This window comes from Cyprinodon tularosa, unplaced genomic scaffold (assembly GCF_016077235.1).
Source record: "Cyprinodon tularosa strain WSP-4 unplaced genomic scaffold, ASM1607723v1 ctg551, whole genome shotgun sequence".
NCBI lineage: Eukaryota > Metazoa > Chordata > Actinopteri > Cyprinodontiformes > Cyprinodontidae > Cyprinodon > Cyprinodon tularosa.
In genome coordinates this window covers 1,275,186-1,298,501 of record NW_024039287.1, presented here as the reverse complement: position 1 = coordinate 1,298,501, position 23,316 = coordinate 1,275,186, and the positions used below count along the sequence as shown (strand labels likewise).

Sequence of the window (23,316 nt, the reverse complement as noted above, 5' to 3'; positions counted from 1 at the left end):
ACAGTTTTTTGTTAGTTAACATACTTTAATAAAGGCAGTTTATAATATTAGGTTTTCAACGTTATGTTTTAAAGATAAATAATGCAGTTTTTTATTTGAAAAAATAAAATCTTATGCATTTGTGTAGTCATTTAAACTCTGAATTATGCATTAATCTACAGTTACAAATTACTGCCCCTGTTTTAAAATAATGAAGCCAATTTTTTTGCTATATTTCCAGATAATTCATCAAATGCAATAAGAGATAAATCTAAATACAAAACAATGAATTGCTACCGATCTTCTGGTATGGATAGACTGCTATACTTACCATATAGAAATACAATCTGTTTAATTAGTTTTCTTGTATAAAGTGCCCCTTTAAACTAGTGGTAAAATAGCACCCCTTGTCTAACAATATGCAAGTGGAGTCTGCTATGTCATCTGGTGGGAGACCCCATCAGAACTGATACTGTAGTTAGAATTGGACAAACCTTAAAGACAGATGTCCTAAACTTGGCTCAGATCAAAACTGTGTGCTCCATATATTTTTGATTATTAATATTAGTAATTTGAAATGTGATTATATAAAACTACCATACTGTATGGGTGAACTGGAAATATAGTGTATGTTATGGTAGGATTCCAAATAACTAATAAAAGAAATAATTGATTGTCTATGTGACATTTTGAAGTAACATTTTCAAACTGTTTTTATTTCATTCATGTTCTCAAACACACATGCACATATGTTCAGCAAACATGTATTGCCGCCAAAAACAGTATTGTAGAATGTATTTATTGGCATGAACACACTTTTTTATTACTTTTTTAATGTAAACACCACATACAGTGTATTAAAAGTCACTGGTAGTGTTTATATATCAGTGTGATACATACATTTGTCAAACGCATGCAACAGCATTAACAAGAATGAGGCAGGGACGGATAGTATATATTTTTTCCAAAACAAACATAATATTACATTGTGTGCTGCAGATTCAACTCATAGGCCCATTCACTCAAGAAATCTGTTCATGACTTTCCCTCTCTTATTTGATTACTGTAAGAGAACATGCATGCAATGTTCTTTTGAAGCTGGAGATGTCGTACTTCATATTTCCACTGGAGTGCAGTCTGGCGTCAGGATAAAAAATTTCCCACAAATTAACGATCCATCGATGTTGTTATCTGCAAACTAATTGGCTGGTGTCATGTATTCTTGCAAAGCTTCAGTACTTTTCATATGACATCCTGCTGTGAGGGCACATTGATTCTTACTGATGAGGTCCTGGGTTGTTGAGGTCTTGGGTTCTCTTTTCTTTGCTCAGTATTAGCTATGTTCAATACAAGGGGGAAAAAGCAAAACGCTGATTAAAGGTTTATCTTTAATTTATCACAAAAAAAAAAAAAATCCATTTCACCAAAATAACTTAATATTTGTGGAGGATTACATTTACAGTCAAAAAATGACTGTCCTCAAAAAACAGGATGCATTTGCTTAATATATAATACTACATTCAAATATAAAATTAGACTCACTATAATGTCTCTTGTTTGAGATTGGTTGCATCATATTGAGTTGTAAAGATCAACAGTATATCAATATCACAAGTACTACAGCAAATATTCTTTCACAGTTCTTTTTAATACTGGAACAAATAAACAAGCTGGGTTTTTTTATATTTACATGATCTGTACAGGTAAAACATAAAACATTTTCCAGCTTTAATAATTTGAGCAGATGGGTGTTTCATTTGCATCCCACATATACGAGTACCTAGGATATGTGGTTCCTGAAATGAGCACCACATTTTTGGTGCCACCAGTGCAGAGCCTGCTTAATACTTATGCCAAATGCCACATAAAATTGAAGTGACAAGATAGGCCGCTGAAACAGTGTGTTCCGCCGAAAAGTAAATCAATCAATAATATTTGCTTAATAGAAATACTTAAGTAGACCTCATGAGCATTTTATGTCATAGACAAATACAACGAAATGCATAGAGGAGCAACTAAATAAGACTTCAAGAGTCTGAAAAATTCCATGAAGAATTATTTTCACAGCAAATATGTCTTTACCAGCCCAGTGTTATTTTGACAGCCATCTTCGATTTACTCTTACTGTAGTTCTAGTATTCAGAATGAAAACTATTAATAGTTTTAGTCACAGTTTAGTCATTACTGGATGTGATAGTTTTAGTCCAGTTTTAGTCGATTAAATATCAAAAAGGTTTCAAGGTTTCAAAAAATAAAAAGTAACCTTTACAATTTTGAGTAACAACCAGTTTCCTTACCAGACTGACACCTTTTCTTGCCTAGATACTGCAGTTGCTGGAGATACAATGCTGCCGAGCAGTTCATCATTGCTGTTGGGTGGAAAACCTTGATTTATAGTATTCAAATAAACTTTTATTTTTTAAGAACTGATGGCCTACTTTTTCCAATGTTTCTCACCAAAGTTGTGAAAATAGCAGGTTCAGTTCAACACATTATGTTGGTCAAAATGAAGCAAACTAAATTTACAATAAATGAATGGTTTTAGACATAAAAGGTTTCCATCCAAAAGCAAACAATTCCTGATCTACTATGAATTATGCATTACACTCAGATCAATAAAATCATCATTACTCCAAAAGAGCAAAGAACAGCAACATTCTTCTCTTTTGCCTATTGGTCACCGCTTCTCAGGGATCAAAGTAGATTTAAATAAGGGTCTGATGTAAAAAACAAATATACAGAAAACCTATATAATTGCCGTATAATACCATGCCAAGTAGGTACTACGTTTAATTAATATGCTAATTATAATGTTGAAATATTCAAAGGAAACAGAGAAAATGTTTTAATGACAATACAAAGAAACATTTACATCATATTTGAATATATGGAAATGAGAACTATGAGAGAGAAATATTCAAAGGTCAATGTACCTTTTTGTCTGGGTCTTTATCAAAAATAAACAGAATGCAATTAAATATTTGCTTTGGATATCATTTAGGTTCTTTTTGGTATAAATTAAAGACTGTTTTGCATTATCTCTTGCAAGAAATGAAATCTTGATAGTTAGACAAAAGGATTTTTTAAAGCTTGGCAGAGGATGATCAGCCATATATAGTTTATTTGGTAGCGAGAGCAGGAAGAGCAATACTGCTGAGAGTGAAACATTGGTGTGTAGCGTGAAGCACAGACTCAGAGCTAAGCCACGCAAATACACACTTCTCACACCCATGACTCTTCTTTCGCCATAAAATAAAAAAAGACATGTTTAGCTTGTCAGTTCTCCTTATCGTCATGGAAAAAAGGAGCGTCAATGAAATACTTTAGCCACCGCTGACAAAAACAAAACTGTATCAGCCTTCAAATCTAGAAAATGACAGCTAATTTTTCTCCAGTCGCTCAACCTGAGTCACATTGGATAGATAGGATTTGTTTTTGATTCAAATATTCTCGTTTGTATCTAAGTCATGGTTTTGAACAATACATTCTTACAGTATACTCGATAAGGGTCTCATCTACCGTTCTCTCTAGTTGTGGTTGTTGTCCTGCTGAATGATATATCTCCACTAAAGTCTCATCTCTTTAGCTGTCCCTAACAGGTTTTCTTCAAGGTTTGCATTGCATTTAGATATATCAATTTCCATCAACTCTAACCATTTCCTTTTATCTGGTGCATGATAAAATAGAATACAATACAATATAATATAAAATCCTTTTAATGTCCCACAATGGGGAAATTGTGGTGTTACAGCAACAAAAGGTTATAGCAGAAGTGGTCACACAATTAGGACCTTAGAAAACAAATAACAAATAACGTGGAAACGAACAACGGAATAAGTGACAGAGTTGAAAAAATAAGAAAAGAAATGCTGTACTGTAGTGTATTTACAATGTAAATACTCTGTATCTGGAGAATAAATAATAAATAAACAGCTGTGGACATTTTTACAGTAATTGACATGTAGCAACACCAGATATGTGCAAAACATGACAGCAGCATGTTATATAAACTGACTAAGATATAAACTGTGCAAAAATCTGCATGAATGTAACAACTTATTAAGGTTGTTTGGAACAGTGATGGTTTTAGTCTTACAGCTGCTGGGATGAAGGATTTGTGATAATGTTTCCTGGTACATTTTGGGTGCAGCAGTGTGCCACTGAAGGAGCTTTCCAGTTCAGCAACAGCTTCATGCATGAAGTTAGAGACATTATCCAACAGAGATGTTATTTTAGTTTGGGTCCTTTTGTTTCCCACCTCCTGCACTGAGTCCAGAGGGCATCCGATCACAGAGATGGCCTTCCTGATCACCTTATCCAGTCACTTTCTCTCAGCTATAGATAAGCCACTGCTCTATCAGATAGCTCCACAGAAGATGGCTAAAGGCACAACAGAGTCATAAATCTTTAGGAGTGCACCCTGCACTCCAAAAGACCTGAGTCTCCTCAGCAGGAAGAGTCTGCTCTGACCTTTCTTGTACAGAGCCTCAATATTGTGAGTCCAGTCCCTGTTTGTTGTTCAGGTGAATACCAAGGTACTTATAAGAGTCTACTATCTCAATGTCTGTTCCCTGGATGCTGCCACGACTATGTTTCAGTCTGCACCACCATGATTCCATGGCTAATGTTGAATATTAGGTTTTCCAGAACATACTGTATAACCATTTCAATGTATGCCAGTACATTTCAACTGGCTCTCATATTACTAGAGCACCTTCTTTTATTTGCTCACTTGGTCTCCAACGGGATTGTGACTTATTCATGTTGGACATCTTTTCTTCTTTCAAAAAAAGCCAGGTTTGTAGAAACGATAAATAGCTGTGCTACTTCAGTACTGTAATGTCCTCACTGAGCTGTTAACCTATAGGCATCCAAAAACTTAATCTGTGTGGATCCAGCATTCTAATCAACCTAATCACAGACTGTGCCTTTCTCAGACAGTGTCTGGAAAAGTTGCCCAGTTTCTCCATTCTAACAGCTTTAGGTCATCTATAAGTGTAATTTACATTGGTAAGGATTAATAATCTTATCCATATTCTAACAGGTGTATTTCTTGGTCTTTATGATATTCTTTGTACACTAAAGTCCTCTGACATATTGGTCACTGATGTTGGGCCTGAAGACCCTCTGTCCTTCTACATTACGACATAGCTTTCTCCATATGTTACATCTGTTAATAACCTATTCATATAAATCCGATATCTGTGATACTGTGTGGGCCATGGCTGAACAATCAATATCGTTACCATTGATACAAGCTTATCACCCTTAGAGATAGGGTGAGGAACCATTAGGAGACAAGATGAAGAATAGCTGCTGGACCTATTAAGGGTTTTTGGGCATCTGCTCAGGATGACACACTAAGAGAAAACCCTGGGGCACACCCAGATTTTTCTGAAGAGACATTTTATCCCTTCTGGCCTGGTGTCTTGGTTTACCTACTAAGCCTGTAAAACCAGTGATTCCTCTCAGATAGGCAAGAGAAAATGAATGGGACTTCCAAATCTAAAACTAATTCCTTTTCACTTGACAATATATATATTTGTTCCGCATTATTCTGTCATAAACAACTCCAATAAAATGTTTAGTGTTGTAAGAAACAAAACTGCGTAAATGTCCAATGGTGATGATATCAATGAAGTATTGACTATTTGTATATGGACATGTTTGTTAGATAAAAGTTTTATCAACTTATAAAACCTACTTTAGTAAATCATGGAAACAAATGATATATGAAAAAAAAAATCATTACAAGATGTTAAAAGCAAATTTGTGTCACTGAAAAAAACAGCAATTGTTTAATATGCACACATATACAGATAATGCTTACAAAAATCTGTGTGAAATCCTGTGATTGCTTTTTTGTGCATAAGAATATGTCGACCCCCTTATGTTCTCCCTATCTGGTAAATATCTTAGTTACGTAGGGAACAAATACAGCTTTATTATTTTCCTCCCTCCAAACTTTTAACTACATTTTTGAAGGGGAAATAAAAACAAGTAATGAAACAGGATGACAACGGCTAAAAGCAAATCTCTTGGTCTAATAAGCATACTGCCATATGGCATATTGCACCATGGATGACACAGCAAGGATCTGTGTCACAGTTCATTTGTTTTGGGCAAGATATGGCCTGTGGGGGCTATAGTGATGTCAGTATGTGCAGTATATCTACTTACATGTGGCATTATGGTTGGTTATGCAGTGGCAAAGACTATGCTGGGGGTTGTAACATCTCCGTCCATTTGTGTTGCCTGTTTCCTGCAGACTGATTAATACTGGATCAGGGGTGTACAGTGAGCAGATGCTCAGCACAGACCTGAATCACTGAATACAAAGAGAGAACACACACATTTAGAAAAGTAAATGAGCTTTTATCTGTTAATATATGTTTTAACAGAACAACGGGTAAAACAGAGTTACTGTTGGGCCTTAATTAGTTCAAAAAAGGGATCCATCATCAACAGTTTTCAAACCTTAATAAAAAGTACTTGTTTAACTTAAATATAAAACATTTTGAAATCTTAAAACAAATTACCCCTGGTGGCCACTGACATATGTGGTAGCTGTGTCATTTGTAGAGTGAGTGGCTGGAGCAGTTCCATCAGTGTTGAGGTCTTGAAGATTGAGGTTTTGAGTTGTTATTGCTACAGCACTGGTGGTATTGGTCTGATTACATAGTAGTGTCACCTCTGTTAGCTGCTTTCTTGCTAAGAATTGGAAAAGAGAAATCAAATTAACTGTTAAAGAAAAGCAAGCTGAAAGAAACAGAATAATCAGGCTGGAAATTGTTATGACATAATTAAAGCTCCAAAGCAGTTGCTTCACCTGCCGTAAAAGTGGGAGATGATTGCTGACTTTTCCAGCCACTGTAAGTAGAGAAACGACATCTCAGTAGTTGGGCGTAAGCTGACCTGAAGTCCCTGTTGAGGGCTCCATAGATTACAGGATTCAGGGCTGAGTTTGCGTATCCCAACCACAAAACAATAGAGAATTCTGGTACTATGGCAGGGTCTGTATGCTCCTTTAGACCCAGCACTGTGAACAATATGAAATAAGGCAACCAACAGACAACAAAAGCCCCAATCACTGCCGCCAATGTCAGTGTTGCTTTGTGGTCTTTTAGCGCCACAGCTGTAACTCCAGAAACCAGAGTCATCTTTGTGGAAGGGCTGTTCTTGCAATTGTAAGTGGTGATGCGAATAGGTCGGGTCCTGATAATACGCTTGGCCTGTGCACGAGCTATCTGAAGTATCTTAAGGTATGTCCAGCACATAGCCAACAGAGGCAGATAAAAGGTAAGAAGAGAGTCTGTCAGTACATAAGGCCTGTTTAACTCAAAACGACATTTCCCCTTAGAAGCCCAGGGCCCGTGATTCTGCACTGTTCCATTAACAGTGTTCCATCCCATTTGTATTGGCAAAAAAGACACAGCCACTGACACCGTCCAGACACTAACTAAGGCTACAGCAACTCTACATGGTAACACTAGAGAAGCATATCTCAGAGGCATAGTCACTGCCATGTAGCGGTCCACACTTATGGCGAGCAGCGTTAGAATGGAGGCCGTGCACAGCATGACATCCATGGAGATATAGAAGTTGCAGAAGACTGGGCCAAGCGGCCACTCGCTGCTGAGCTGGAGGAGAGCAGAGAATGGGAGGACCAAGAGACCGAGCAGGAGGTCTGTCACCGCCAGTGACACAATGAAGCAGTTAGTGAGGCAGCGGAGGCGTCGTGAGGCGCAGACAGCTAGACACACCAGCACATTACCACCCACAGTCAGAAGGATGAGGAGGGACAGGATGACACCAAGCATCACTTTTGACAACATTATTTCTGGTGCTTTACTGAAGACAACCCAAAGTCACTGCTGTTGAAGATGCTTGTGAACCATATCTGTATGCTGTCTTTTATTTACACTAAATTATGTTGATATTTAAGAGGCAGGCACATTTTATAAGTCTTGAGCTGACAGTATGATTTTAAGAAGTTCTTGATTTTTAGTTGGCTTCATTCAGAAAACAAGTTTTCCAAACATGGAGTCTTTTCAGCTTCAGCTTTCAATGGTGGCTACAAGTTTATTTTTCTGTTTGAGTCAAGTTTTGAGTCTTCTGTGTGAAAACCACAATTTGTGAAAAATATTTTCATCCCAGAAAAAAAGCTAGGTAGTCAGCTTTCCCTTCTGGATAAACGCTGTGACCCAGGCGCAAGCTTTTCCACTCTGTTGGCTGGTTTTCTGTATTCCCTTCAACGCCATTATCTGTAGATGTAGTGACACCTAGTGGGCAAAGATAATAAGTACAGTTAGCAAGAGAGAAAAGTTTTATTGCACTCTTGTTCCATTACCAAATGCAAAAACACCTTACCTGTATAAAAGAATAATCTCCTGGATTATATATATAAAAAAACAGACAAATCAGATGTAATATTAGTCAGTTGAAACTTAAGCATTCTTTGCTAAAATTACTTAAAAAAATAGTAATAAATTTATAAAGGGAAACTACTTTAACACTTTAGGACCCTTTTATCATATGTATAAAAAAACATTAGACCATGTTGTGACCATAATTTTTTACACGATACCACCAAAGGGTGAGTTTGATCAGATTAGATATGGAGGCCTTTCTAAACGGGAAAATAAAAAAATAGAGAATGGGAAACAGTTAGATTCACAACCAATTTAAAGAAAAAGAAAACCCACAAAATTAGGAGAAGCTGTAGAGTATAATATGACAGAAATAGTATCTACAATAATCAGCATTGTCTGAAAAAGAAAAAAAAAACAGTGGAGGCAGTGTAATAATCCCTGAGTGCTATGCATCCAAGCATTCAGAAACAGTGGGTAAACAAAGCGGTTATTAGGAATGGGACAAGATGGGAGCATTTGAGAAGTGGAAGGGTGGGGTGTATGTGCACTTTCTGTCAGATATGAATACACTTAGTCTAATACCTTAGATTGCATTTGCCTCGTTGATGACAAAACAAAAGACGCTCACTCATTTATGAAGCTTTTTGTTGATTGTAAACAGTCTGCTATCAAAACCTTAAAAGAATTGCGACAGCTAAAACGTCTGCATTTACACAAGCAGGTTTAATGCATTGTCATTGTCACTAAATGCATAGATTGCTTTACTTAGTGTTTTTTTGTTATCCATTTATCATTTGGTTAAAGTCCAAATAACAATAGAAAAAGAAAAGTGCTCTACTGATAAAAATGACTTTCTTTTTCTCCATGTTTGTGCAGTGAAACACAGCACTGCAAACAATTCATCAAAATATGATTGCCCCTGCAAAATCTCAGTTTAATTGGAAACATCCATGCATTTATCATCCAATAGCTTCCAAGTACACTGTATTGATCTATGCTTGACCAATATCTTGAGATGCTTTCATTATCACACTTTGCAGGTGTAAGCAAATCATATCCTAGTGGTAAACAATGCTTACAGATAACCCTTTGAAAACCAAGTAGCTGCTGTTGGAGCAGCTCTGCGTTTCAGCTAAAACATACCCCTGAATTTGGAAATGTCATCTAAAGCATTATGCATGAAATGTCTGTTTCTTTAGACACATTTTAAAGTCGGTACTGATATTTGTTTATTTATTGCATGAAGTGGTGAATAGCAGGATTTTTCATTAATAATTTTGTGTGATTTTTGAGCAGTTCTCTTTTTGTTTTACAACCTTTGGATAATTCACAATGTTTTATGTGGATTTAATTGTCTTCTACATTAACAGGTTCATCCATCCTCATCATTTGTCACCATTTTATAACTGGGACTTCAAGATTCAGAGACGCTGAATATCTTTAGACTAATTTCAAGAGTTCTCTCTGTATAAAAAAGGGACTTTTCAACTTTTCAAGTAAAAAAATAATAGTGAATATCTTTTTTTAAGCAGTTTGGTGTCTTACTTTGACTATAGGAAAATAGTGAGGCATAGTTTTCAGGAAGGGAAGACAATGATACTAGTATGCAATACCTCTTAAATGCATAGTTTAGTTTAGTTTGCTTAGTTTTAGTCTTACTTTTGTTTCATTGTAAATAATAATAATAAAAAAAACATTGGCTAAATCATGTCAAGGCTCACAGTTTAGAAACCAAAAGCCACTGAAAATTAAAAACACTACTTTTCTAAATTACTGTACTCTTTGCTTATTGCCTTCTGTAAAGAGTGCAAAAAAGGCTTGATCGACTTTACACCTATATTTTCATGACTTCAGGCTCAGTATAAAGCTTTTTTTCATCTGTTTCCTTAAATCTAATGCAAGTCTTTGTGTGTCTGTTGCAGGGCAACACGAGACATACAAAGAAGTACAACCTGCACACACACACACCTAAGGACAATTTTAGAGAAGCCAATTAACCAATTTATGGACTGTGGGAGGAAGCCAGACTACCCAGAAAGAACCCACACATGCACAGGGAGAAAATGTAAACGCCATGCAGAAAGAGCCCAGGCAGGCAATCTTACTGCGAGGCAACATTGCTACAAACTGTGCCATCATGTGTTTTGTCAGTGAAGTAAAATTATAAACATCCTCTATAGGGTGGATGAGAAAAGTCTCCTCTAACATCCAAATACTTTCTATTCTTAGCATCTGTGCTCCTAATGGTGCACACTCCTGTTGGCACCATTCAGAGAAGAGACTCTCTGCCAAGACATCAATCACCTGCTCTTTTCCTCCTTATTTGTTCTTTTCTCTTTTTTGTTATGAGCTGATTGATGGGGTTATATTTTCCTTTAATGTTGGTTAGACATGTCACACATTAACACAAAGATCATTTGAAGAATGCCAAAAGGTGAAAAGTAAGCATTTACCTTCTATTATTATTGTGCAAATATCTGTACAAACATACAAGATTTATTGTCCGTGCAGTGACTCAGTACACTTAGCAGAATTAATTCTTTCTAACGTCGAAGGGCTCATAAGCTTAGTGGTGTGTGGGTATCTATTATATGCTAAATATATATGATGTTATAGAGCTATTATTATGAGGAACATTACCTACAGTTAGTGGCCATTTTTTTAAATGTTCCTGGTTGGACCTCTTTTTACCCTTTAGAGAGACTTTATATTGTTTTTTTCAAAACAAGGTATTGTAAGCTGTTCTTAAATAGTCTAGTCTATGTTGTAATAATAGCATCATATGGAAGCATGATGCTATCATAGATTCAAATCCACTGATCACGGATTCCAGATCTTTAAAAATCCTGACATGCTAATTCTGATTTTTGACTAATTTATCAATTTTCTAAAATTAGACACTGACAGTTGTTATAAGATCGGAAAAGATTGGTTTCTAATCTAAGTATCGGCCAATCACCAAAATCCAAAAATGAAGGAAATTGAGGCCAATAAATCAGCTGGCCGATCAACCAGTGCACCTCTAGCGATGTGGACAAAAAATAAAACTATGGCAATCATTTTTTCTTTTTCAAATAGTCTTATAATCTTGTTAAATGTAATAAAAATCCCTTTGTGGGGCAGAACATTTGGAACAAACTTTTAAAGCTTCATTTAAGTTAGATGCTATTTATGTCTAACATTGGCAATAACAAGTTCTCTTGGTTATTTATTATTGAAACCTCTGAACTTGTGCATATCTTATCTGGAATGCTGTGTGTCTCCTCGTTAAGTACAACTAATCGTGGAGTGCTGCTGAACTTCTGTGCAAGTCACAGATTTTGAATGAACACCGTGTTCAAGCATAATTACACCCTAGGTCAGAGGTCGATTATCAAGTTTTCAGTCTGACTTTCAGCTGCATATCTTGGACACATTCGGGTGAAGAGAGGAAAGGAGCTGTCCACCGATCACCACCTGGTAGTGAGCTGGATATACTGGAAGAGGAGGAGGGTGGACAAACTTGGCAGGCCCAAGAAAGTATTGAGGGTCTGCTAAGAATTTCTGATTGAGTCCTCAGTCAGGAACGTGTTCAGCTCCCACTTCTGGGAGATCTTTTCCCAGATCCCATTGGAGGCTGGAGACATGGAATTTGAGTGAACCATGTTCTCCACCTCCATTTTTTATGCAGCTGCCCTTGCGTCCATATGGTCTGTGGTGCCTGTCGTTGCAGCAACCCCTGAATCCAGTGGTGGACAGGGGTAGTGAGGGATGCTATTAAGCTGAAGCAGTCTTATCAATATGGTTGGCTTTTTGGAACTCATGAAGCAGTAAGCGGGTATCGGCTGGCCTCAGTGTTTCTGGGCAACCTTCTGCCATCTCTAGAGGGGGAAGCAGTGCTTTGCCAATAATAGTTTTAGTAGAAGTGGGGAGCTGCTGAGCTTAAAAGAGGGCATCGTTAGACGGTGGAAAGGGTACTCAGAGGATCTCCTCAATCCGGTTTACATGGCCTTCCGTGGTGGAAGAAGAGATGGGTTGATCAGGGCTGGATTCACTCATCACCCAGGCTGAAGTAATCAAGGTGGTCAAAAAAACTCCAAAGCGTCAAGGCTCTGGGAGTGAGTGAGATCTGCCCTAAGTACTTTAGAGTTCTGGATGCCATTGCACTATCATGGCTCAATCCCCTTCAACATCACATGGAGGTCGGGGACAGTACCCCTGGAGTTGAAGACCAGGGTGGTGGTTCCTCTGCAAAATTCTTGTTGTGGCCATAGCAAAGTAGATCAGCTCTACCTTCTCTGCAGAGCTGTCCAGGTTGCCTGAGAGTTTGCCAAACTTGACCACATGTGTTTTGTGAACCTGAAAAAAAAGGCATTTGAACTATGTCCCTCGTGGTGCCCTGTGGGGGGCGTTTCAGTACCGAGTCGGGGGCCCTTTACTAGAGGCTATCCTGTCTCTGTACAAGTGAAGTGTCTGGGGAGAGGGAAGTCTGGAAGTCTCTGCTGAGACTGCTGCCCCTGCAACCTGGTCCCAGATGAAGTGGAATACAGCGAGTATGAGTAGGTCTGGTACTACAAGTTTTCTTTACACATTTTGTATCATTTTTATTAATATATTTACAATATATAAATTTTATAATATTATATTTCTAGAACTATGTTTATATGTACTTATAACCTACGGTAATATAACAAGATAACGTTTTCAAAAAGAAAATGGTTCAGCTACAGCTGACTTAGAAAAACGAATGTTTTACCTCAGTTCGCCAGGCTTATAAAAACAACTGATAAGCCAATATGTTTCGTTAGTATGTTTTATTTAGTCTTACAGAGACACCATATCACTTTAGCTGGTATCTCCATTTCAATGTTCTTTTTTTAAATTGATTTTAGTTAAGTATAATAACCCTGGTTCCTGAGGCAGTGGTAAACTAAGCCCACCTGTCAGAGCCAGTCTTGCCTTTCCTCAGGTGCCTGTGGCTCAATAGCCACTGACAGTTGAGTCTGGCCTCATCTGTGACCAAAGGGGTTGATCATCAACTTTGCTCATGTTAATATCAACAGAGTTAGATTATGTGCTCCTAACCCTCACATTGCTTATAGCTGGCAACTTAAAAATGTTTTCAGAAACCTCGTCCTCCAGGCTGTGGGTTCTATAGTAATCAGTGGTTTAGCATGTAGTTACTGTTGTTCTTAAATAACTTTTGCTGCATTCAAGACCTCAATCCAAAATCCTTAAAACTAACTTTTGTTCTTAAATATATTAAAGTGCTTGTGACGTCCTTTTCTCATTAAAAATATATAGACTTAAACAACTTTACTGTCATTTTGTATAGACGTTGTATACAAAAAATAATATATATATATATACGTATATACATGTGTAAAAATAAAACAGACAAAAATACAGCAATAAATCTCATGTCACTAAAATACGCTATTGTTGAGAAATATGGTTAAAATCTCTCCCAAACAGCACTTTCACACTATCAGTCTTTTATACATGGAAAGGGACTCAAGTACAGTAACTCACTGCTTGTACAGTGGCTGATGACACAGACAGGGATGAAGAATAGGAATTTTTTACAGATACATTTCAGTCAAAAGATAAGAGAAGAAGAGTCAGAAGAAGAATGTCAGCTGCGATCAGATAGAAGAGGATAAGTATAGGGCACAACTCTGTATTTGTTGTAGCCGCTAGCAGAGCGCAAAGCACCACACTGTGGTAAAAATACACACAAATAGGTGAAAGGAGGCAGCCTGGTGATGTAGGAGCAGACACAACCTGATTTGTAAGTAAGTAAAGGTTTATATATATATATAAATAGCACCTGTCATAGACATTGGGGTCACAAAGTGCTTTACACACATGCAGAATTACAAGATAACGGCCAGTACAAAACAACCAAAAATAGTCATAGTAAAACAATTTGTTATTCATGTCAACCTTAGAAGCTGGAGAGATTTTTAATTAAATATGCCATATACAGAGCTGTGTTTTAAATAATTTGATTCAATAATAAAACACATGAATGTGGGCAAATAAATTATTAAGAGTATTAAATTATGATTTTATCTTTTAACTTCTATCTTCATCCTCAAGCATATATGCTATGTTCATACTGTACCAAATAATAGGATTAAAGAGTAAGATATTTCATATCTCTATAAAAACAACTATGAACATACCTCATATTGTTATTTTTGGAGTTTTCATTAATGAAAATAAATACTGATATCTAAGGTTACTTTTTAAGGTTGCATTCTTACCTGCTGAGCCCTGAGCTGTCTGGTGAAAGCCCTTTCTCTGAAGAGCTTTTCATATTAAATGCTCTAAAATGCATGGAAATAGAATATCCCTATAAGGGACTATTTTTTGTGAAATATTGGGAACCCTGGCATTGTTTCTTCAGCAAATTCAGATGTTTGTTTAAGACAGTTTTGCCATGGTCACGTAACTGGCTCTGCTTGTTCGAACCAGCCCACCTGTACCCTGTCAGTTTTACATCTCTGCTAATGCAGCATTTATCTTCTTTACTCCAGAAAAGCAGTGACAACTGATTTCTGGTGTCACTTTATTCCTAGCAGCAACCAACTAAGCAGCAACGTGCATTTTTTACCATATTAACCTTATTTTTGCTCAACCGATTATTTTCTTACTCTTTTTTTGTTTAACTTAAATTAAGGTAAATATTACTACATTAGAAAAATTGTTTACTAAAATAATTTTGTATATGCATGTAGAGCCTATTCTTTTTAACGTCAGCTGTGACTCTTTTAGGCACACGCAAACAGAAGCTTAAAAAGTCATGCTCAAAGCACAATGAGATCACCAAAAAAGTAAAATGAAGGCATAAACCCAGAGAGGCTTAATCATATGATTAGCTTTGTTACCATTTGTTTTCATGATGGATGACACAAAAAGACAAAACTAAGTAAACAGATCTACAAGTTTGGCTGTTAAACAACTATTGCCACAACAAAAATAAACTATGGAACATAGAAAACATTTAATAAATAATAGTAAAAAATACATTGCATGACAAAGATGTACTAGTATGGAGGGATAGTCAGCAAAGCTGGATAAGTGAATATGTGTCGTTGAACATTATTATTTTTCTTAAATTTTCATTACTCCTAAGCTCCAAAAAACAATTGAATGTGGTAGAAAGCAACTAATTCGTTGTTTTGCAGACAAACTGGGTGGTACAAAAAAAGCTTACCTGAGAAGTATCAAGAATACCTATTTCCAGGAAAAGAGGTTACGATCAGACTAAGAAAGTTAAATGAACAAAAATCCATAAAGAGCATTTTTGAAGAAGATGGCTTTGTGGATTTGGTTCTTGCCCAGATAATATTGAAATAATTAACATGAGGGTAGATCATGTTAATACGCTTGAGGATGAACTTTTTATGCAGACAATAGCTAATTTTTATCCAAAACCCAATATTTCTACTGTGAGTTTTCCAGTGCAATATATGATTAATTAATATTCTTAAAAATAAAATTTTTTTTCCCATTTAAGGATAATTTATGGGACTTAAACCACTTGGAAAGTTTATTCAACTCACAATTGATCGAAAACAGATATTGCTTTGTAACTGATAATAAAAAATGCTTTTGTCATCTGAAATTTTTTTTTGAAAAAGTCTTTAAGACCTAATATAAATCATTTATATAAATTAAGAATAAAAGTGGTCCACAGAAACAATAAAACCATAGGAGTGGGATATTTTAAACACCAATTGCTTTCAAATTTAAAATGAGTATCTTGTGATTATATGGTGTTGAACACTTTGGATAAATCAAGGAATACAGCAATTAAATATTTATTCCTACCTCAGAAGCAATGTTCCTCGGTTTCTGTGTTAGATAAGCAATACCCATATAGAAGTCGAATGGTCCAATACAACCATACTAATTTTCATATTATATTTTGTTCTTTTAAGAAAACTGATCAGTCCACTAGTCAAGGTTTTCTTAGATTTGGGTATGACAGGTAGTATGGATAATGGATGATAGTTGTTAACCATTGTAACTCTCCTGCCAGCCCATTTGGCACTAGCAATCATGACATGTTCTAAGTAATTTACATCAATTTTTTCCCCTATTTTGTACACACACTTTCTAGGAGTAATCTTAGTTGTTAACAAGGAAATTGATATTAAGCATAGCTTTAAAAGTAGATGGTGGTGGTCACAGGTGCAGGTAACGTGTCAAACCTCTTATATGGGAGGAGTAAAGATTTCACATGATACACACATCTCAGCAGATTTCATCATGAATGTATTTCTCTCACTATGTGCCCATTTGCTATATTATTTCTCAAACATCACAAGCAGAGAGCTTGAGATCTGCTTTTCTCAGATTCAACAGCAGGTCCCAATTTAGCTAAATTGGGACCTGCAGGATACCCACTCAGTGCACAAGACAATATAAAATAGATTTTAACAATGTACATGATGGCTATTTTAATGTTGATGAAGTTATCTATTGTATAATTGTTTCTTATTATCTATTTGTGTATATTCTTTGCACATGTGTGAGCATTCAGTATTTATTTGCCCTGTTCATAATCCAGTTTATATTTGTTTTGCTACACCTTGATAATATTCTGTCTTCACCTGGCACTTATCACAAGTGTCTATAGAGTAAGAGATAGTGAGAGAAGGTTGCAGATGTTTTGCCTTTATTATATTCAGTGGCATGCCCCTATCAGACTCCTTCATTAAAAATGAAATCAAATGAGTCATGCTAACATGTTGTCTTGCTGCTAAAATAAAAACATCAGTCAATTACACTTTTCTATTTTAAAGTTGACCATCTGCTTTTTCTCATTGATGTCTCATTATTTTTGTCCCTGATAACAAACAGCCGTGACTGCCACTGCATATTTATGTATAATCATCAGCCCAGGCACACATGGTCAAGGTGGAAGGAACACCTCTGTGTGACCAGCACCATATGCTTAGGTAATTTGATTTAAAGACTGTAATGGGCTGGAAATGACTATAGAGTGCTCTGTTATTCAGCAGACAAAAAAAGATATGTTGCTTTCAAAGGTTTTCTGAGAAAGACAGTTTTGTGTATTAACAAAACAAGAAAAGATGCCCTGTGTTTGTAGTTTTCTGATGTTCAAAAAGGTCTACTCACTGAACCTGTGATCAATAGTCAGATGGACACTAACACATTAATATGTTTTCAGGGTGTTTCTCTGTATAGGAAAAAGGTATTGTCTTATATGCCACAGAACATTAAAGCTTTAAAATTGCACCTCTATTACCCCAAATCAACCTTACACATGTATTCATCAGATAATTCAGTAATCTGGACCACAACCTTTTAGTATAAATTTGTGCTTATGTTAACTACCCTGGCCATGTCATACCATTAAGCAGCTGAAATGTTATTATATGAGGCTTTTTTTAAGGAAAAAATGGCAAAAATACAAAAAGGTTTAAAGATATGCTTGTAGCCAAGGCTTGGTATAGTTGAAAAACTGGTTTCCTGTTTTTCTGCCTATTACCTATTGTTTGTCAATACTATGCTGAATAGCATACATCTTACTAATAGATACAGTGTTAAAAAAAATAAAATAAAGGGAACATGTGAAACAGCACTATGTAATTTCAATCAAATCAAACTTCTGTGAAATCAAAATGTCTACTTAGGAAGCAACAGCGATTGAAAATCAGTTTTGCATGCTGTTGTGCAAATGGAACAGACAACAGGTGGAAATGATTGGCAATTAGCAAGACCCACTGAATAAAGGAGTGGTTTTGCAGGTGGGGTCCCAGACTACTTCTCAGTACCTATCCTTTCTGGCTGATATTTTGGTCACTTTTGATTGTTAGTGGTGTTTCTCTACAACGCAAACAAGTGGCTCAGGTAGTGCAGCTCATCAAGGATGGTCACTGATGATGATCACTGAGTTCTGTGGCAAGAAGTTATGCTGTGTCTGTCACAGTGTCCAGAGGCTGAAGGCGCTACCAGGAGACAGGCCAGTACACCAGGATACATATGGTGTGATCAAATTCAGAGGATGCATCCTCCAAGGACCCAGTCTACCTGGACTGGGTCCTTCAAGGACCGTGAAAATAAGGAGGCTGGAAGAGTTTTTGCTATGGATTTAAACAGGTCCAACCTTCTCCGGCTTCCAATGCCCATATGCTCTGTCGCCTAGCAACTTTAACAGTTGACACACAAAGCAGGCAAAGAATGGATACCAAACTTCTTACAAGTGTTCTCTAATGCTACGTTCTAATGCTATGTTCAGACCTAAAACAGCAGAGGGAGCAGGTGCAGCTAGTTTACATCCAAAGTCAATGGTTGACACACATTTTGAGCGGCAGGTGCAGCGCGTCTGAGCAGCTGAAGCAGTGCGTCGTGAGCATTTGACGCGCGTGACGCATTGCAAACACTGTTAAACTTTTGCTGCTTGACACGCCACATCAACCAACCAGAGAAGCTGATCTGGGAGCTGGCAGGGTTAGAGACACATTGCTGATGATACAGTACAGATCACTATGATCACTCCACTGAAACAGTTTATTAATGCCCAAATTAACATCAAATGCTGAAATCTCCTGGCAAAACATGTTTGCTTTATTTATTTATCCTGGTGCCTGCAGTTTGGATTACGTAGATGAAAACCGCCTTCCAGCCGCCACGGCAAACCGCGAAGAGACGACCGGGCCATAGGCTGCTGTTGAATAGGATTCCTACTGACAGCGCACTGCTGGTATGAGCGGCTCCGAGAGCAAAATAATATTTGAAGGCAGGATGGTAATCTGGATGAACTGACTGCACAGATTAAGTTTTCAGGTGGACTTTCTGACTGAAAAACATATTAAAATTACTTTTTACCCACTAATCACAGCATATATAGCTGCCATTGTTACAGGCAAAGAAAGGATAGGGTAGCTCCGCCCAACGCGCATCCCACCCACTTTTCCCACGGTGCAGCTCCGCACATCAGAACTAAACTTGTACAAGCATCAAAAATGAAGCAGCACATGCGTTTTTGCTGCTCCTGCTGCTTTCGGTCTGAATGTAGCATTAGGGTGTGTAATTTCAGCATTCCAGTTTTTTTTTAGCAGTGTAAATAGTTCAATTTTAAAGTCGTAGGGAAACGGCTGTTCCAACCGTTGCATTTGAGTGGTCGTTTATCAAGAGGGCAGGTTGTTGTGGCGGAAGGTTTGCAAGCAACTTTGATTGTGGCAGGTGTCTCCAAAGCATCTTGCTAACCAGTTAGCAACTTAGCGCTAGTAGGTTCCCAATGGGAAATTACATTGGGATCAAGTAGCACCAAAATGTTGACTTAGAAACTACACTGTCAAGGAACGCTATGGACAGTGGAAATATGCAAGAGGAGGAGAGTTTTGTGTCGGTGGTCTTGGTTGAGTCTCCTTCCTCAGAAACTTTTTATTTAGAGGAGGAAAGTGGGGACAAAGATGTTGTGGAAGAGGACGGCAGGGTGGCAGAAGCTTTGTTTGGTGTAGAAGGCTTACAGCCGTACATGTTTGAGCCCTTGCCTCGCAACGCTTCCAGTTCTGTTTGCTCTATGCCTGCTGAAGTCAGTTACTAATGGAATCTTTTGCAAACTTGCAAAGTTAAACATAGATTAACTTCAAAGGATACATGTCACTTCAAGATGCAATTTTTTTGTAGTTCACCACCAGCTTCCTGTGCTTTTTGTCTATCCCCCAAAAGAAAAATTCAAATGAACCCAATTGGTTTTATTTGGCTTTATGGAGTCCCCTGCAGCTCAAACAGTCACTGCTGAAAAGAGCCCAATTTAGCATATGTTCAAATGGAGCTCAAAAATGAAGAAAGATGTAAAAGGGAATAAAAATGTGGAGCAGTGACTGCTTAGATCATATAATCCAGAATCTAAGACAAGTAAATGAGCTATTCATTACTCAACTGGGATTTCTTACTCAAATCTCAAGGTTGTACAGATGCCAGGTGTACATCCTTTGTTTGCTTGTTTTCTAATTATCCGGAATAGGATTTATAAAATAAAATTTTATTTTTCTATCTGTAAAGCCATCATATTTTCTGTGACAAATGCATTTATCTGAGTCTTTCATTAAAGTTTAAAACAGTTTTCACCTTTCTGATTTGATAGTCAGTGGGGAAATCTACTTTTCTATTAAGTTCATCTTCAGAAAGCAACTTTTGAAATTATTCACTGTTCAATTTTAATTTTCAAAAGACCTTTTAAAAGCTGAAAACTATATTAAAAAAACATTTCAACAATACGTACTTGTGTAATATTTGAATACTAGTATGATTTTGATAATAATGAGAAGGAAGGTGCAAATATTGGTCAATATGAGCTGAGCTTGATTTATGCTCGGCACACATATGTTCTGGACAGAGAACGAGACACATTGACACAATGTCTACAGCTTGCAGACATGTCTCAAAGAGGGACAGTAATCGCGTTCCAAGAGATTTTCACAATGGTTATATTGACCATGGTTATATTTACCCACTAAATCATAAGATGTCTCTAGAAGTTCATATTTGCAAGCTGTCGCTCATCCACTATGTTTTAAAGTGTTGAGTTTTCTGTGAAATTGTCTGTGCGCTGTGTGGAAATTCTGTTTGTGTGGACGCCCTGCGAAGGGGAGTGGAAGCTAAAGAGACGTCACTTGGCAAGGTGAAAGGTCTCCTGAAGCAAAAATCGAGCCTTATGATCAAAAAGATCTAGTTTAAAAAAATATTTGAAAAGAGGCTTCAAGAAAAGAAACATTATATTCTATTGTTATTGTAATCCTGAAAAGTGGTATAAATTAGATTAAGTGGTTTAAATTACATCAGATGAGTACAATGCAATCAGTAGTATGAATGCATTATTTATCCTAATGAACACCGGCATATATCTTAACAGTAGGGTTGCCTGTCTCTAATGCTTCTATAAATAGTTAAATGTGTATATGTGTGTGTAACTATACAAGTGTGTGTGTCAAGGTGTGTGCTTGCTTGTGTGCCAACATCTGTCTACGTACTTGTCATTTCTGTGTTTAGTTCTTTACAGAAGGACAGAGATAAACGTAGATAGAAAAAGGTCTGTGATGGTGGGTTGCTAAGTAACTGTTCTACGTTAAGCCTGTTAGAGGAAACTATGGAAGTGTGAAATCGAAACACAATGAGCAAAGCAGGTTTTTATCAGATATCGAGAGGGGTGATCTAACAAATAAAATATTCATGCACACTAACAGCATGTATTTGTCACACACACCTATCCACACATAGGTTTGCTTAATGAGATCAGGTCAGGTAGAGATTATTGATTGGCTACAGAGAGTCAGTCTTATTACAAGAAAGCAACTGTGCAGAAAGCTTAAACAAAAAGCATCTGAAGATTACCAGGACTATTTTCTTTTTCTATGATTCTAAAAGATTCTTGTAAAAAAGAGCAAATGAAGCCTTGAAGCCTCTTTTTTTTTCTGTCATATCTAACATTTATGCTTTTGCAGCCCTTTACTAAATGCTTTTTCTAAAGAGCTCAGCTCAATATAATTCTCTCTGATCATGTCATGACCCCATGATCCCAACATCTGATTGGTTCACAATGCAGTTTTGCTTTCCTATGAAAGAGACGTATAATCTCCATTTTTAGACATGAATATCATTTTCAAAAATTTTGTTCCAATAAATGTTCATAAACATAGAGAAAACCCCTACTCATCTTTAGCTGTACTGTAATAGAGTAATCAGTGCATATCCGGACGTTATATGCAGAAGTTTCCATTTTTTGTTTTGTTTTACTATAGTATTATAATATAGAGGTTTATGAAAAAAGAAACATAATAAAGATTGAGGTGAATTTTTTTTATATTTGAACAATCATCCTAATGTTTTCTGAAACCTGGCTGAATTATTATGAGCTGACACATAAACAAACAAACATGTTTTGAAAAGGAAAGTTAGGCACAAGCAGTAAAACATGAAGATGAGTAGATGTATTTCTAATTTTGTTTTTCAGATGACCGATTACAGATACTTTGGAGTCTAATTATTTCAAGTTCCATTCTTAAAAGTTACTCATCTCAGTGCTTACAAATATTCATATTTAAGCCTGAAAGATATTCAGATAGTTTTGGTATTTTGTAAAAATGCAAGTCCCTAAGAGGGGTTAAATTCAGATTATTTTATATAAGATATAAGAAACAATTACAATAAAACACAGTGTAACATAAAGAAATTATGTTCAAAAATGCGAAATCTGAATTCATATTGCATTTTCTGAAAAAGAAAAAACAAACATGCCTGTGAGAGCTGATATTTTAGGAAGTCTTAATACAGTTAGAGAATGTGTGACTGAATACAGAAAAAAACGAACCACAGATTCTGCTTCTTAAGCTCAGCTGCATCTGCATTTCAAAGCAAATTATCGTGGGAAGGCTCTGAACACTATTCCAGCTTTCTTTTTCGTGCAGAAAATAGGTAGGAAATAAAGGAGACATTTTATTCAGATATTAGATAGAGTTAGGTGTAAAATTATTGAAATATATTTCTGTGAATAAGAAAAGGAAACAGTGAAAAAGCTTTCTTATGCTGTAACATTAAATGGAAAGGCTGAAAAACAGAAATGTAACCACAGGACATCCCTCCTCAGGTCATTTAAATCTAATAACTAATTTTAAATGAAATAAGCAGAGAATATGAATTTCTAAACTCACCTCGGGGCTGCTTTTCTCTTGCTGTGCTTATGCTCCTGCTACTCAGCTGCTCTTCCAGAGAGAACCACAGTGTGTCTCTTGCGGTGTGTGTGTAATGATGACTTGAGAGAGAGAGACAGCGAGAGAGCAAGGAACGTTTGCTGAATATCTCTCCCTCTCTTTAACTTTCAGTCTCTGGGTCGGCTCTTTTGTTCTGCTTCTACTCATCTCTTTTGTGTTTTATACTGTGGTTAGTATTTAAATAGCATGTTCATTTTCTTGCCGTTTCTACTCATGCAAGCTGCTTCAATTAA

General features: G+C 36.7%; 1 protein-coding gene across 3 annotated transcripts; it reads right to left on the bottom strand.

Annotated features, from left to right (window-relative positions):
• Positions 1–701: 701 nt before the first annotated feature.
• On the bottom strand, positions 702–23,111 carry LOC119796513 (histamine H2 receptor-like). 3 transcript variants are annotated; one of them, XR_005282481.1, is made up of 6 exons: positions 23,024–23,111; positions 8,350–8,369; positions 6,809–8,261; positions 6,519–6,690; positions 6,160–6,307; positions 702–1,316 (listed from the first exon to the last, which is right to left on the bottom strand). XR_005282481.1 is itself a non-coding variant. In XM_038305110.1 (4 exons), exons 3-4 carry the CDS (start codon positions 7,812–7,814, stop codon positions 6,515–6,517), a joined length of 1,182 nt encoding a protein of 393 aa, XP_038161038.1. In that variant the 5' UTR covers positions 7,815–8,261; positions 8,350–8,369; positions 23,024–23,111. The 3 variants fall into 3 exon arrangements, 1 of the variants encoding a protein (XP_038161038.1); XR_005282482.1 differs by lacking the exon at positions 8,350–8,369 and having other exon boundaries at positions 23,024–23,099; XM_038305110.1 differs by lacking the exons at positions 702–1,316; positions 6,160–6,307 and having other exon boundaries at positions 6,515–6,690.
• Positions 23,112–23,316: the final 205 nt, after the last annotated feature.

What these genes read in the sequence shown, in the direction of transcription:
- LOC119796513 (XM_038305110.1), bottom strand. Translation starts at nt 7,814, where the DNA reads ATGTTGTCAAAAGTGATGCTTGGTGTCATCCTGTCCCTCCTCATCCTT. An exon ending in ATCTCCCACTTTTACGGCAG is followed by an intron (nt 6,691 to 6,808) that starts GTGAAGCAACTG and finishes TCCAATTCTTAG; the next exon opens with CAAGAAAGCAGCTAACAGAG.